The sequence below is a fragment of the Cebidichthys violaceus genome, unplaced genomic scaffold, assembly GCF_023349555.1.
Source record: "Cebidichthys violaceus isolate CVI_PGR_0920_01 unplaced genomic scaffold, fCebVio1.0.p SCAF_92, whole genome shotgun sequence".
Classification (NCBI taxonomy): Eukaryota; Metazoa; Chordata; class Actinopteri; order Perciformes; family Stichaeidae; genus Cebidichthys; species Cebidichthys violaceus.
This window is the reverse complement of record NW_027176978.1, coordinates 620,436-635,054: the sequence shown is the minus strand read 5'-3', so window position 1 is coordinate 635,054 and position 14,619 is coordinate 620,436. Positions and strand designations below refer to the sequence as shown.

General features: G+C 40.0%; 1 protein-coding gene across 1 annotated transcript; it reads right to left on the bottom strand.

Moving 5' to 3' along the window:
* Window positions 1–2,579: 2,579 nt before the first annotated feature.
* Window positions 2,580–14,535, bottom strand: micall2a (mical-like 2a). Its single transcript, XM_068704442.1, has 17 exons — window positions 14,328–14,535; window positions 13,848–13,896; window positions 12,425–12,566; window positions 12,139–12,305; window positions 11,851–11,981; window positions 11,043–11,552; window positions 10,712–10,896; window positions 9,809–9,863; window positions 9,142–9,335; window positions 8,323–8,430; window positions 8,062–8,126; window positions 7,757–7,880; window positions 4,809–4,911; window positions 4,390–4,463; window positions 4,190–4,304; window positions 4,002–4,048; window positions 2,580–3,910 (listed from the first exon to the last, which is right to left on the bottom strand). Exons 1-17 carry the CDS (start codon window positions 14,468–14,470, stop codon window positions 3,831–3,833), a joined length of 2,292 nt encoding a protein of 763 aa, XP_068560543.1. The 5' UTR covers window positions 14,471–14,535; the 3' UTR covers window positions 2,580–3,830.
* Between the last annotated feature and the right edge of the window lie 84 nt (window positions 14,536–14,619).

The following is a 14,619-nucleotide window of genomic DNA, read 5'->3' as shown; positions in this document are numbered from 1 at the left end:
GCAAACCGAGGCTTCCGTGAGAGTGGATATTGAAAATAGCCAGGTAACCCTTCATATTAGAGGCTATCACGAGGATTAGCAGTATAAACACCAATTACACATTTAATTGTTTATTGTCAGTTGTATTTAGAAAGCCTGCCACAGTGCATAAATTAAAAGGATTGGGATATAGAGCGGGGGGGGGGAATTTGCCACAATATGGTATCATCATAAGTATGTATTTCAGTGGCGAAGACAAGGAAATATTCCCAAAATAACAAGTCAAACTGCTGAATGCTAGGCTGTAAATGAGTAATTTACCATGAATATCCTTCTCTATCCCTTTACGGCCATATGAATTTCCAAACCACGTTATAGGCTACTAGCATGGATGGGTCTGTCACTGAAATTTGAAATAGAGGACAAAGGGCCACCGAGCAAATAGGTTTTTTTTAGACACCATCCTCCGAGTTCTCTGCCAATGTGAATCAGAGGTAAAATACAGTGCATTAAGTCGACCTCTGAGGCACCACAGAGGAGGGTAGAGTGAGACATTCTGCTATCTATTAAGACTTGCGTTATGTATATATTGTGTTTTGAAGGAATTTTACTGATCCACAAAACCAGCAGGAAAGGATAAGAGTGAGTCCCTAAGACCATGTGGTAAGCAACTGCAGTGCAGAATCTCAAGCAAGTTGAAAGTTGCTGTGCCGTTAAGGAGAAAGTCTGGCAGAATCCTGCATGCCCGCTGATAACATGGTTGGATTAAGGATGTTTAAGGGAAGTGAAAATTATTCATTTGAGATGGATGAAAGCTGCACTTGTCAAGTCTACCAGTCATGCACTTTATACATTTCATTTCCACTAGCCAGCATGCATAATTTCCCCTCAATGCAAATTTCTACACACTGAAAATTGTGAGCATATTTACCCCGCTGCCTTAACACATTCTCTGACACAGAAAATGGATCATCTCTATTGAACAGGGACCAAAACAATGCAATTTTGTTTGCAGAGGTGTGAGAATCTAATTTTGTGCAGGAAGATAAAGTCACAAGACTCTGTAGAATACAAACAATGGCTTTCATTTGAAATCACGCCTGAATCAAAAAGAGACAATGTTTGGTTGCCCTGCTCATCAGAATGAACATACATGGGAATCATTTTAGCACACGCCCTAAAAATTATCTATAAAGAATTCACGTTTTGAGTGTAATTACTGGTTTTAAGTCTTAAAAGTCTCGGCCTCAGTGTTGGTCCTTGCAACTGAGTATATATATACTGTATATCAGTCTCTCTATACAAATATTATGATCTCTCTGATGAGAATTAAGTCTGCAGCCTGGATGGCCAATAAATTAGAGGCGCGCTTCTCGTTTACTCATCAGAGCTAATGAGCCTGATAAAATTACCTCGAGGATCATAATTACAGGCTAGTGGCAGAGGCTCTGGCAGGGAGTGGAATAAGACGACACACACACACACACACACACACACACACACACACACGCAGAATTTAGATTGTGTTAGAAGTGGCAGCGTACAACAGCTAACCTAAAGCATCACAAAGCACTCACGTCTTATTAATAGAATAACAGACTAATATCAATGTGCACATGCAAAGATTATACATTGTGCATTTTCATTCAGGGAGCCTAAACAATTTAGCTAATGAGACATATAGAAACTAGTGTTGTTCGACATCACCACATTTATATTTTAAATGTACCGGATTAACATAATGTAAGGTGCTGAACAATATTACAATATCCACCTTTATGTCAGTTCAAACAGATTTTACCACCGTTTCATAAAGACTAAGCACTTCATGGGTAATGGCATATTTTAATGAACGATGGCAGCCTGGACACAAGAGCTCACCTCAGAGGATTCCATTTCATCACACATTCACAGGATGAATTGTTTTACTTATGAATATTAATGTCCCTCTAATTTGAGGCTGTTGTTAATGCTTGTCGCTAGGAGCTTGGCAAATCAGGTCCCATTCCTGTTAAAACCATGTATTAGACACCCCCCTGACACTAAGCCCTCGCCTTTGATTCTTAATTGCAGTAGTGCAAGCATTTGCAGTAGATGGGGCGCAAAGCTTTAATTAACTCTAATATCACACATTCAGTCTCGACTGTCACCCACATCATGCATGGCATTTTGTACCAATATCATCCCCAACTCTGCTCAGCTAGAAAGATTGTGTTCCAAGTTCATGATCACAATTTCATGCATCTCAAAATGAGGGATATGTAGTTTATAAGTAGCAGTAATATATTGACGCCAGTAAATTATCTTGATGTCGTTCTAAAAAAATAAAACTTATTAAAAAGCATGCATTGATGCGGCTCTGTGATTGCCGCACAGCTTTAATGCAAAGGAGTCGCAGCATTGTTGGTTTCTTACCGAAAGCAACGTCTGATCTTGGCAGTCGTCGAATCATTGGTGAAGCTTGAAATACGGGAAGTGGTGTGATAAAAAGTTCAAGGATGTGTTTAAATAGAAAGATGTGTGCCAAAGGAAGCTGTTAAGTAAATAAATCAACCTCTCATACATACTAATCTTCAAAGGATTTATTGGACTACAGATTTCAAGTTTAAAAATACTATAAATGGGAATACAAGTATATTCAGAAACACTTAAAATGCAACAATTACAGTACATTCCTCACAAACACTGCGAATGCCATTTTCACACATGAATGACTCCACACAACCTTTGAACATTTTAATAGCTCAGGTACGGAGCATTTCTGATGCAGATATTAGTAAAGAGTAATGTTTAATTAAACCCGGTTTGAAGATAAAGAGCTCAATACAACATATAGTTCATAAGCCTTCCCCGGCCATAAGCTACTGCTCTACCTAATCCTCTTTCACATAACATTATTGCATCAGCACAGCTGAACATTTTTGCAGCATTTATAAAATTAGCAAAGAAATTAACTGTCCGTACTGTGGCAAATTGGATTTCCAAGTTCTTGCCTTGTGATACAGCATACCCAGGCTGCCACCTACAGTACAGCGTGAGAGAGGAACTACAGTCTGCAACATGTGTGGCTCTCCATTTTACACTCCACAGCCATTCAAAACTAAATTGTCAAGGCTTTTTCCTCCTGCTAATATCCTTACAGGAAATTTGTTAAAATCCATTATTAAATAAATACTGAAATAATTTCATTTTGGATCAAGACTGTTGAAGGATTACACATTTATTCTAACTCATATTTGCATGTGGAACAGCCAGTGTTCCCTCTGTAATTTCAAAACCCTGATAGCTTATGTTTTTAACTCCCGACATCCAATTAGTTTGACCCAGTACAAGTTGATTTGCTAAAAATTAACAATTACAATCCAATCATTCAATAAATATACAGAATCTTTACATGACAATATCCATAACATCCATGACTAAAGACATTTTTTTGTGACAGTCCTCTACTGAAGTCAAATTGATACAAAGGAAAATACTCACAGCCGCATTTCACGTAATTAAACAGCATTTTGGAGAAAAAAACAATTCTGAAAAAAACAATTCTGAAAAAACATGACACCCATTGTGAAAGCAAAGATTGAACCATTCAGAAATTCTAACTTCAGTTGAATAACAGCAAAGAACTGAAGGTGAATGAACATAAATACAATTTAAACTTTACTTTTAGCTTGAAATATTCTGAAACAACTGGAAACACACATGATTTCATCCATTACTCTTCCTTGTTTGACATCTCTTCATTTGCCTTCTCATTAGCACACTATGTACTGCAGTACTTGAATGTAAAAAAAACCTTGAAACATTTTAAAAGGGGTGATAATAATGTCAATTTAGTAAAAAAAATGCCTTCATTCCACTCGTCTTTTACTTCTTCGCCTGAACAGTTTTGAGATGGAGGATTTCCTCTTATTTTTGGCTTTCTTTACTCCTATTTACCCAAAAACAGAGTGTAAATTAGAATGATGCATTCAAACTGGAATATCATGTCTGAAAGAAAAAGCCTTTCATGCAATACTTACCAAGATTTTGCATCATTTCATTCAACTGCTGATCCTCCTCCACTTCCCTGAATTTGATTAAAAAAAAATTAAACTCTAGTTTAGCATTTTGTCTTATTTGCATATCAATGTGTAATATTACGAGTGTCGCTCTGCATTACTGATCACTCATGTAATGTAAAAATGTGTTTTGAGATGGATCGTGTTACCTCAGCCTGTCTTCATCCAGACCCTCCACTATTGCATTTCTGCCGTCCACTATCTCCATCAGTCTCTGCATCAACTTCTTCTCCCGCTGTTGCTCCTCTCTAGACTTCAAATGATCTGTAACGTCACGTTTACAGTTTTTAGTATATGAATGAATAAATCCAACAGAGGGGATGTGTGCAGAACAGAGTCTGATCTCTACCTGGCTTCTCCAGCAGCCTGCGAAGTTCCCCCTCCACACCTGGCTGCTGCTGCTCCAGCTCCTGAGTCCTGGCTCTGAGATATGCATCGAGTTATCACATATATATAAAGAAAAGTAAACCTCATTAATTATGAACACATGCAGCTGAACAATTTAGAAAAATACATTTGGTTTGACAGTTAATAAATTGGAATTATTTCTAGCGTTGTAGAAAAAGTGCATAGGAACAATAAAAGTGACAACAACAGGCTTCATTTGGATGAATACCACTGGGAAATATTTCAGGGCAATAAGTTATTTTGTATAATTAAAAAAAGAAAATAGCTTTGGCACAAAGTTAACCACAGACTGCAGTAAAAAGCTCCCTAATAGAATCAATTAAACCCAATACTATGAGACGATTAAAGCTGTAGACTCACATGTATACAAGCTCTGACTCCTTCCGAATGTACATCTGCTTCTTTCGAATCAAGTTGAACCAGTCGACCATCAGTGGGTCCATTAATATATCTCCCTCCCCCTCTGGAACACAATGCAACATTTATTAATGTTAGTAAGATACAATTTGTGACCCGTGACGATCTTTTATGAAGTTTTATTATCTAGGCACTAACGTGTGTGTACATACATACAAATAATAAACAATTAGAACACCTGTCGACTTTGCAGACATTTCTGGAGAATGTGCATTTACTATCCACTATCCAGTTTAACAGAGTTCAACTAAATGTGTCTTACTTGTGAGTAAAGGAAATTCTGCAGGGACAAATTAAGCTCAGAGATTTCAGTGTTCAGATGGCAATATTTAAATATAATGTTGGCTCAGTGCTCTCCTGATATCATATAATACAGTGACTGAGGTTATAGCGCAAGCTGAAGAATAATTGTTTTCATTCCCATTTAATATTTTGGTTGATTAAATTATTTTTTTTTATCATTTTATTTAATATAGCAATCAAGAAGCCTCCCCTCATCCAGTATCATAGCACATTTTATGTCGACTAGATCAACTCCTAGTTTTCATACGACTGTACTAGACACACAATAATACAATTGAGTGCAATAATAAATGAGGTGTTGGGTTTATCTGGCTGCAGGGTGCTGGGTTGTTGAGATGGAGGGCGACTCCCCTCCCATTTCAACACTTCACTGACAGGACTGTAGCAGTCAGGAATACACAGCCCTGCACCTTAGGTGTGGGCAACCCTACATCTGATACCTTTATCTCAATGTAAACATTACCGCCATGTGCCGTAGAAGATATGTACAACGGTTAAGAATCAAATTCATTTACTGTATCGTTAACATCAGTCATCCCCACTTGTAAACCCAACATAACCTTCCTTCCCTTTTCTCACCAAAAGCTTGGGCAAATATTTTATTTGATTCTATTTATTTTCTAAAACACCAAAATGATAAGTCAATAAGACAACTATTTCAATAATTGAGTCATCGCTTACATAAACACCAAACATTCTCTGGGTTTTTTTGTCAAATATGAAGATAAAGATAAATATCTCTGGGTTTCAGACTGCTGGTCGTACAAAACAAGCATTTTAAATGTCACCATAGGAAATTATAAAGAACATTTCTCATGATTTTCTGACATTTTATGTAAAAAAAAAAAAACATGAATTGATTAATCTTAATTAAAATAATAATTAGTTGCAGCCCTACAGTAAATACACAGGCCCCTGCATTCCCATCTATAACATAATTCCTCATCCAAGCATGATCTAAATATGCAATTTAACATGCAGGGGATGTAGAGCAACACAGAGGGAATACATGATGAAGCACAGATTTGTCTTCATCACTTATTTAATAATGATTTAGCAAAAATCCAGTAGGGATTAGCTTTAATTTATTTAAACCCAAAACGTGAATCTAAAATGTTATAGGCCGTTTAAATATTTTCCTAAAGCAGTATTCGTGGTTGAGGCATTCCTTCCGTCCACCACTTTATTACGATATGCACTGCAACACAGCTTCCATTTCCTGGAACACCCGAGTAGGTGGATCAATAGATTTTTAGAGTGAATATTTGCCAAACCCAATTAGTGACTAATCCATTAAAACACAGATCAAAGTCACATTTACAATAAGGACAGATAAGGACCGGGACCGATGACAAGACAGTCTACATTCTGCCATCACCAGAACAAACTGAACTGAACTTGAGTGCCAGGCTTGAGTTTTTAAGACGATAAGTTGAGAGGTAGACGATCTCCTAGTGTGCAATTGATGTCAAATCCCGGCCAAGCGATTGCATGCTCAGACTTCCTGGTTGGCGAATAGGAGAAGAGGAAAAAAAACCAAACTACGCAATCGACCAGAATATATATTACTATACCCAAGTCATGTTGACCTTGAGCAAAGCAATCAGGCCCCCTACTCCCACTACCTCAAAAGAGAAGCAACATCCCTGTGGGCTGTCTGTTCCTCTCACCTCATTTGGCTGCAGAAACAGTAATAGAAATGGCAGATAAATCCCCCAAACACACACACACACACACACACACACACACACACACACACACACACACACACACACACACACACACACACACACACACACACACACACACACACACACACACACACACACACACACACACACACACACACACACACACCTCCAGCTGATGGCAAGTTAATGTGTGTGTGTGTGTGGCAACCAGGACACAACTCTGCACCAGAGATGCTCTCACTGAAGCAGCAGTGGGATTCAGCAGTTTGCACAAATACAATAAAATATCAAAGTTTGTGTCATGTTTGTTCACTGCAAGAGAGCAAAATTGACCATTGAATCCACAACTTCTGCCTCAGAATAAGTGAGATTGGGGGAGTGTGTATTTTCAAATTGCACAGCTTGTTTCCGACACGTCAACATTCAATTCTGTGGGCATGTCTAAACAAGGAAAAGGAAGAAAATGGAAACTAGAATTACCGCCTTGTGGTTGTATGCCTCACCCAGTCAAGTTGCAGTTTACATTCATGTCTGTCAGAAATGTCATCACTACATATAATTGTATCACAAAGACATTTGTGTGACATTGTCATAATTATTAGCATAAGAATTCTTGAGTTATGGACAAAAATGTGTCTTGTGAGGTCAGAATGGCCTTGACCTTAAATCACCAAATTCGAATCAGTTCATCTTTGAGTCCAGGTGGACGTTTTTGCCAAATTTGAAAAAAATAAAATAAAATAAGAAAAAAAAAAATCACTCAAAGCATTCCTGAGATACTGTGTTCATAAGATTGAACCGGACGTACGGACGGACAGACGACCCAAAAACATAATGCCTCTGGCCACGAGAGGCAAACTAAATTATTGCAGAGGAAGAGTGACAGGAATAAAGTACCTTCCTCACAGCTGCGGAGTTTCTTCTCCAGCTCCACACCCTCCTGCTCCAAATGAGCCAAGTTTGTCTCAATATCATTCAGGTCCCTCTCAATCTGCTCCGCTGGAATGTGATAAGACTTCACCTGATACAAAACAAAAGAACTTAAGAGTCAAAGTATAAGTATAGATAACTTTAATTTGAAAATTCCAACTTTGGACACTTAAACGTAAAGAAGGTCGTCCATTTTTTACTGGGAATATAATGAAAGCATATTTGTAGAGCTGTTAATTAATCTCTTAAGAGACTTAATGGAGGGAACTTACAGAGGGTGACCTCATTTCAGTCCTGGAGGCGTTGGTGGGTGACAAATACTTTCCCTTTTTAGCACCTAAGAGGTAGATAAAATAGGATTAGATAGTCCTTTCATGGCAGCTTTTCAGAAAAGCATTGTCACATATGACTTCACCTGATTTATTTTCAGTAAAAAAAAAAAAAAAATGACTGCTTATATGAAATCAACAAGATGGCTTCGGCCATGTATGTGTGGCTTTGATTGTGACATTTTTAAAAAGCCGAGAACCAACCTGACGGATTTCTGTGATTGGCTGAAGCAGTCGATGAAGAGCTAATAGATTCCACAGCTGGCCGTCTGTTTGGGGATTTCACAGGCGAGTAACTCCCATGTTTGAAACCTAAAATAAGGACAAGAAGGTTTACATGCTGTAGATCTGCAGAGAGTTCAAGCTGCTAATGTTTGTTCTAGCCATGCTAGAGGAGTGGTGGGATCGCAAAGTTGTCATATTTGGGAATTGTGTAGTAACAACAGAATCTATAGTACACACTCACACAGAGCACACACGTATTTTATAGTTGCTTGATATAGCATTTATAGGCAACTTTTCTTTTGGCTGTTAACCTATGCTAATTAGGATCAACTGCCAATTGGAGTCATAAGAAAACAGGTACGAACATTTCTGCGGTTTAACAGCACGTCATGAATCTGACGGACTTTTCTTAAGAACAAATTGATGAACAAAGATATTGGTGAATGAGGCCCAATGTTTAGCTGTTTTGGTTCACCATCACCGCACTCATGGCACCAGCAGGCAGCCGTTTTTAGCGAAAAAGCTGACAGTTAGCGACTAGCTGGTGAACATCGTGGAGAATTATTATCACACAAGAAGCCAAATATTTCCCTCAGGAATTGGTAAAGACCAAAAAGCTTTAAAAGGATATTGGACATTTGCAAATAGTATATTTAACACATACTACATAGATAGATTGTAACATTAGTCTGCCTAGACAAGTTTTAAAAAAGTACTATGTTCTATGCCACAATGCACCTTATTGAAAAATAACACTGACGACAAAGAGTGTAAATTCTAGTAGAAAAAGATACTCACCAAGGTTTCCAGAACCAAGCTGAGGTTTCTGCGGAGAGATTTCCCTGAAGTGTTCAGGATCGAACAGAGCAAAAGTAACTGGAGGTCCTGCAGGTGTTGGCGCTGAGGGAGGCCTCGTCGTTCCATCGGGGACATAAGACGACGTCGTGGACTTGAATCCAGATTTATGTTGCTCAGTAAAGGCTTCAGCATCTCTGTGAGAAAGACACAATGAAATGACCCTTTAAGTGCTGTTACCATTTTAAAACAGCGTTAAAAGTAGCATTTATCTGACGGATTTAATACACCTACTGTAAAGGCTGAGCTTAAAGAATGAAATTATAAGAAGAGGCCTCACCTTTTACTTTGTAATGATAAAACGGGGAGGGATTGGAGGAATCATCAGCAGGGATTAGAAATGAGAGAATCTAGTGTTAGAGTGGCAAAGGTTCAGGCCCGGCACTCCCTTGGGCTTGTTAGGATGGGGGACAGAGCTAGCTGCTGCACTCTCAGCCACTCAACATTAACAGAGACGGAAGAAGCTCGGCGATTCTGCATTCTGGAGGGTGAATAAGCTGAATGGTCAGCGTTATCTCAAGACAAATCTTGTCCACCTGTGTGACATTCCCACGTCCGCCTAGTGAGTTACGAGGCAATGGTGAAAATGAAGATGATTGAGGATACTTACTTTAAACCTAGCTCGAGTTTCACAGGTTTGAGCTTCAATTGCCCCCAGACTGGATCTGCAGACAAATGATTTAGACAGAAGAAGTTGAGGGAATGACTTAAAAGCAAAGCTTATCACTACTTCATCTGTCACTTGAATTTGAGATCATTCCAAATTTCAAAACCAGTTGTCACGTTGACATCTGCTTTAGCAATTAATCAAAATAGTTCAACTTCTTGAACACAGTAAACAAAAGACTCCCTCTACTCGTCTCCTTGTCACACTCGCATGAACAGCTCATAATAAGTGCAGCTACTGGTTTCATTATCTAGGCTCTCACAACAATGCCCAAACGTAACCGATTCTCACCTGCATACCTGTATTAAAGACACAAATTAGGCTCTAATCTGTGCATGAGACAAGCAGATACATTCACAAACTGTTACATTTGAGGTGATCTCTATTTCCAAACAAGTTGGAGTAACGGTCAGTATGTGATCCATATTAACAGGAGACATAATTACTTTACATGATAGGAAAAGTTCTGTAAAAAAAAAAAAAAAAAAAAAAAAAAAATGTGATGACCATTTCTATTAAAAACCAACAGTAATTGTGTTTCTGTCTGAAAAGTACCCGACTGTCAGGATGCTGCACCCATGCGTACACATCCATCCGAGGAGTGACAGTTCAACTGTGACAGTTCAACTATGAAAGTTCATTAAAAGTGTGAGACAGAAATTAAAATGTCAGTATCCAGCATTGTGGCCACATCGTGGCTGTATAAATAGGGCAAAGATGACAAAAGGACTTTGTTTTCAATGAATGCGTTGCGAGACAGACAGGAAGAATGAGGGTGGGGGTGGATGTTGGCTGGATGTCAAATAATGGATCAAGAACAACTGAAATGAATTTAGTAGCGCTTGCCTTTGGCAGTTGTGTGTACAGTTGTTGGCCTTGTGTTGTCTTTGTTGATGGCCTTCAGACATGGCGGTTCCTTATTGTTTGTCTGGCTGGTGGAGGGCTGTCCTGCCCAGTTTCCTGCTGGGACTTGGCTGCATTTATCTTTTCTCAAACCAGGGCTGTCAGCTGAACTTGGCTCATCTCCAAACCTGCAGAGAGGGGAAACCCTCACCATCAGCCTTTATAACAGACGTCATTACAGAACTATACAGACAGTGGGACAGACTAGAAATATACAAATAATGCAGAGGAGAATCCATTCACGGCCACAGAAAGTATACAGTACAATACTCACCGTCTCTCTGCTGATCGGATGGTGAACGGGCGTTTGTTGTTATTGTTGCAGTTTTCCTCGGCCAATTTCTTTCCAATGGTCGTCCTGGCTCTGCTCTTCTCATCATCAGGACCCAATGGGACCTTTGACCTTCCTAAAACACTTGAGGGCTCTGTAGGCTTCCCGTTACTTATCGAGGCCTCTGTGACTGGCGCTGCAGCCTGAAAAAACCTCTGCCGGGCCGTCTGCGTCTTATGGGCTGAGGCCGTCCAGGACTGGGAAGGTGGAGTAGGACTGACTGGCTTCAGGACAATATTCAGAGGGGCTGACAGCACAGAAGAGGGGCGTGGCGCAGGCTGGGTCCGGCTGGCACCATTTAGTCGCCCAGCTGAACCGGCGGGTCCGTTCTTGATGCCCGCCTCGGAGGAGGATGGTTTGCAACTGTTCTGGTGGGCGTTACAGATAAAAGTATCTGGATTCTTCCCAGGTTTGTAGCCTCCTGCATGAAGGACGCTGGAGCATTCACTGCATCTGGTGGAAGTTTATTAGCATGAAATAATTACATTACAGTCATTTAGCAGACACTGTTATCCAACAATTCAGTATCTATCTATACACACACACACACTACGGGAGCAATTTTGAGGCTAAGTGTCTTGCTCAAGGACACATTGACATGAGACTAGCGGAGCAGGAGCCGGGGATCGAACCGCCGACCCTCTGATTGAGAGGCGGCCCTGCTCTCCACTTAACCACGGTCACCCACATAATGAATGCAATAAACAGTACACGACAGGAAAGTATCAATAAATATTGATTCAATTCTTACTTGAAACAGCTTCTGTGATAGAGCTTGCCTTCCACAAAGTGCCTCTGAACCAGATGAACATGGCTCTTGCACGCAACACATTTGCTATTGAGAGTCCCATTTTTGTTGGTGTTTTCTGCACAAACTGCCTTCTGTGAAAGAAAATTAAAACTGAGCTAATGCTCTATCCAAAAAGGCATTTCATTTAACTTATTAACTAAAAATCAATTGTTCTTATATATAACATTGAAAACAGTAATGGTGTAAGACAAAGATGTACTGTAAATGCGTTCTGACATGAGCACTGACCTGAACAGCAGCTCTGGCCAGCTTGGGTGAGGTCTGGGCACTGAGAGTGGAAGGTAAACGATTCTCAATGGCGTTTTTACACACAAAGCTTTTGGCAACCACTGGGAGATTTTTCTTCTCCGATGGCTCCTCCTTGGAGCCCTCTGCTGGCCTTTTTACACCTCCCACTGAGGAAAAGTAAAACACTATCAGTGTCAATCATCACATTATAGCACAAGAGAGAACCCCGGCAACTCAAACATATCTACACAGTTGCTAAGGATATTTGAACCGGCCATATTCTCACTGGGAGGCCGTCCTTTGAAGTAGTTGTAGTACTGGGAGACGTAGGTAAGAATGCTCAGCCTGTCTGGGATCCTTAAAGCCACCATATCTTCTGCATCCAACAAAGCTGGAATCCCCAACTTCTCCTCTGCGACCTGAAAAGCCTGAAGAACAAAATGACACAGTTTAATAAACAGCCCTTGGCTCATTTACTGTTAGTGTATGATGCACCAAGTAAACACATCGCAACGCCGTATTAAAAACATGTTTTTTTTTTTACTGGGCTCTGTAATGTCAGCTCCTACAATTACAGCATGTGTAAAAATGTCAGACAATACAATCTACTTTAAATAGACCAGAAGTATTCTGTGGCTCGGCCCAGAGAGGTCTGGAATGGGCTGTATAATGAATAGCACACTTCCTGTGAGCTTGTAGGGATAAGAAAGGGAATGGAGGGAGCAGGATATCGGGGCATTGTTTAGGATCAGCCTGGACATGCTCATTAAATTTAAAGCAAAGCCCTACTGAATACCAAGTCTGTTTATATAAAAAAGAAGAGCACAAAAGATAAAGAATGCGTGGATCCGTTTTGCTGGTTTTCACACACGCAGACTATCTCTTATTTAACAACTCGTAAAATTACCACCTGTGAGAAACATGACACTTCATGAAATATAGAAGGGTGTGAATTACTGTAACGTTCACATTCTCACGTTTCGGTACAGGGAGCATCGTCAACAGTTGATCAAAACTAAAACCTGATAAAACGTTATTCTGTGGCCATAAATCTTGTTTAAAGTTCCTCTTTGTAACATTCAGAATTAAACAACAGTGGCTTTGAGTGAACGGTCATCATCATCATCATCATCATCATCATCATCATCATCAGGATCAATTGGCAGAGGATCCGCAAGCCTCATTCAAAATGAATAGCCTGGAGAGCCTCTCCCCTGAGCTCAGGTTTGTTGCCGACACTGCCAGGATCATCCAAGACAACAAGGAAGTCGTACAGAGCGCAGGGCCTGTAACCCTCCGCAGGAAGCTGGTAAAATGGAAGAAGACTAAATAATGGAGAGGTCCCAGTTGTGCTGCTCAGGTCAAGTTGGGTTTAACAAAATAAATGAGGTCAAGTGGACAGAGGCAGAGTAAAGATTCAAAAACATTAAGTTTGATAGGAGTCTCAAAGTACTAGAGAAATGTACTTTCTACCCAGCGGCTTCTGCTGAAATTGCTCTGCTGGTAAAATGTTGAAACAGCTAAATATAATAATATGCTGCAAACAGTAAATGCCAAGTGGAGAACAAACACAGTGTGTATCTCTGGGTGTGCCGTCATGTGTAACGGGTTAATGAAGTGGATGTTTTATGTTGCATCAGATTTTGAAGCTCCACTGTGATCTCTGTTCTACACAATGCGGCAAAAAGTTCAACAACTTGACATCTCACCAGTGTGTTGTTCTCAAACACATCCTCCTCTTTGAGTGAGTCATAGTCTCTGGGAAAACAGAAACACAATGAACAGAGAGAGAGAGAAAAAAAAGTTAGAAGATGTTCTCACCACTATGACTAACAAGACTTTGAGGATTTCAGAATAAATATTAAAGATATATTAAAAACTAATATAAAGAAGGTTACACTATCAAGGCATCATCTACAGATCTGACACATGATAGGTTTCCTTACAAATGATATTCATAACAGCAAAACAAACAGCCCTAACTAAATAGGTCTCAACATTACAAAAATATAAAAATAAAATATTTTTTTTTTTTGGTCAATACTGCGTACCAAAGACATGTATACTCCCTTGTAAAATAATGTATTGCAGTTTATCCAGGTTGCCCCTGGATTCAACAACGACAGGCAACCAAACACCGGCAGAATATCAGCTCCATGTTAATCACATCTCCAAAGGTTACAACTTACATCAGGTCCGGTCTGTACTTGTGTATAAGCGCGCAGAAAGCCAATCCGTTCTTGAATGAGGTCGTCATGTTGGTGATGGCCACATCTCGGTAGCCGTCGCACTGCATTTTACACCACTGCTCCAAAGCCTTGATGGCAGCCATGCTCCCAGCGCGACAGACAGAGGCACTGTTCCCTCAGTACGGACGAAGTGTGCAACAGGCGGAGGTTTCAGCGTGGAGGAGTCGGAGGAAAGAGAGGTGAAAACAAAGTGCGTCTGTTCAGGGTTTGGCCGTGAACTGCGGCGCTGCAG

Bases quoted from the DNA above. Each gene is read 5' to 3' on its own strand.
- micall2a (XM_068704442.1), bottom strand. From the start codon at position 14,470: ATGGCTGCCATCAAGGCTTTGGAGCAGTGGTGTAAAATGCAGTGCGAC. The intron at 13,897-14,327 runs GTAAGTTGTAAC...CTGTTTTCCCAG, and splicing joins AAGTACAGACCGGACCTGAT to AGACTATGACTCACTCAAAG. The intron at 4,305-4,389 runs GTAGAGATCAGA...GTGACGTTACAG, and splicing joins CAGGCTGCTGGAGAAGCCAG to ATCATTTGAAGTCTAGAGAG.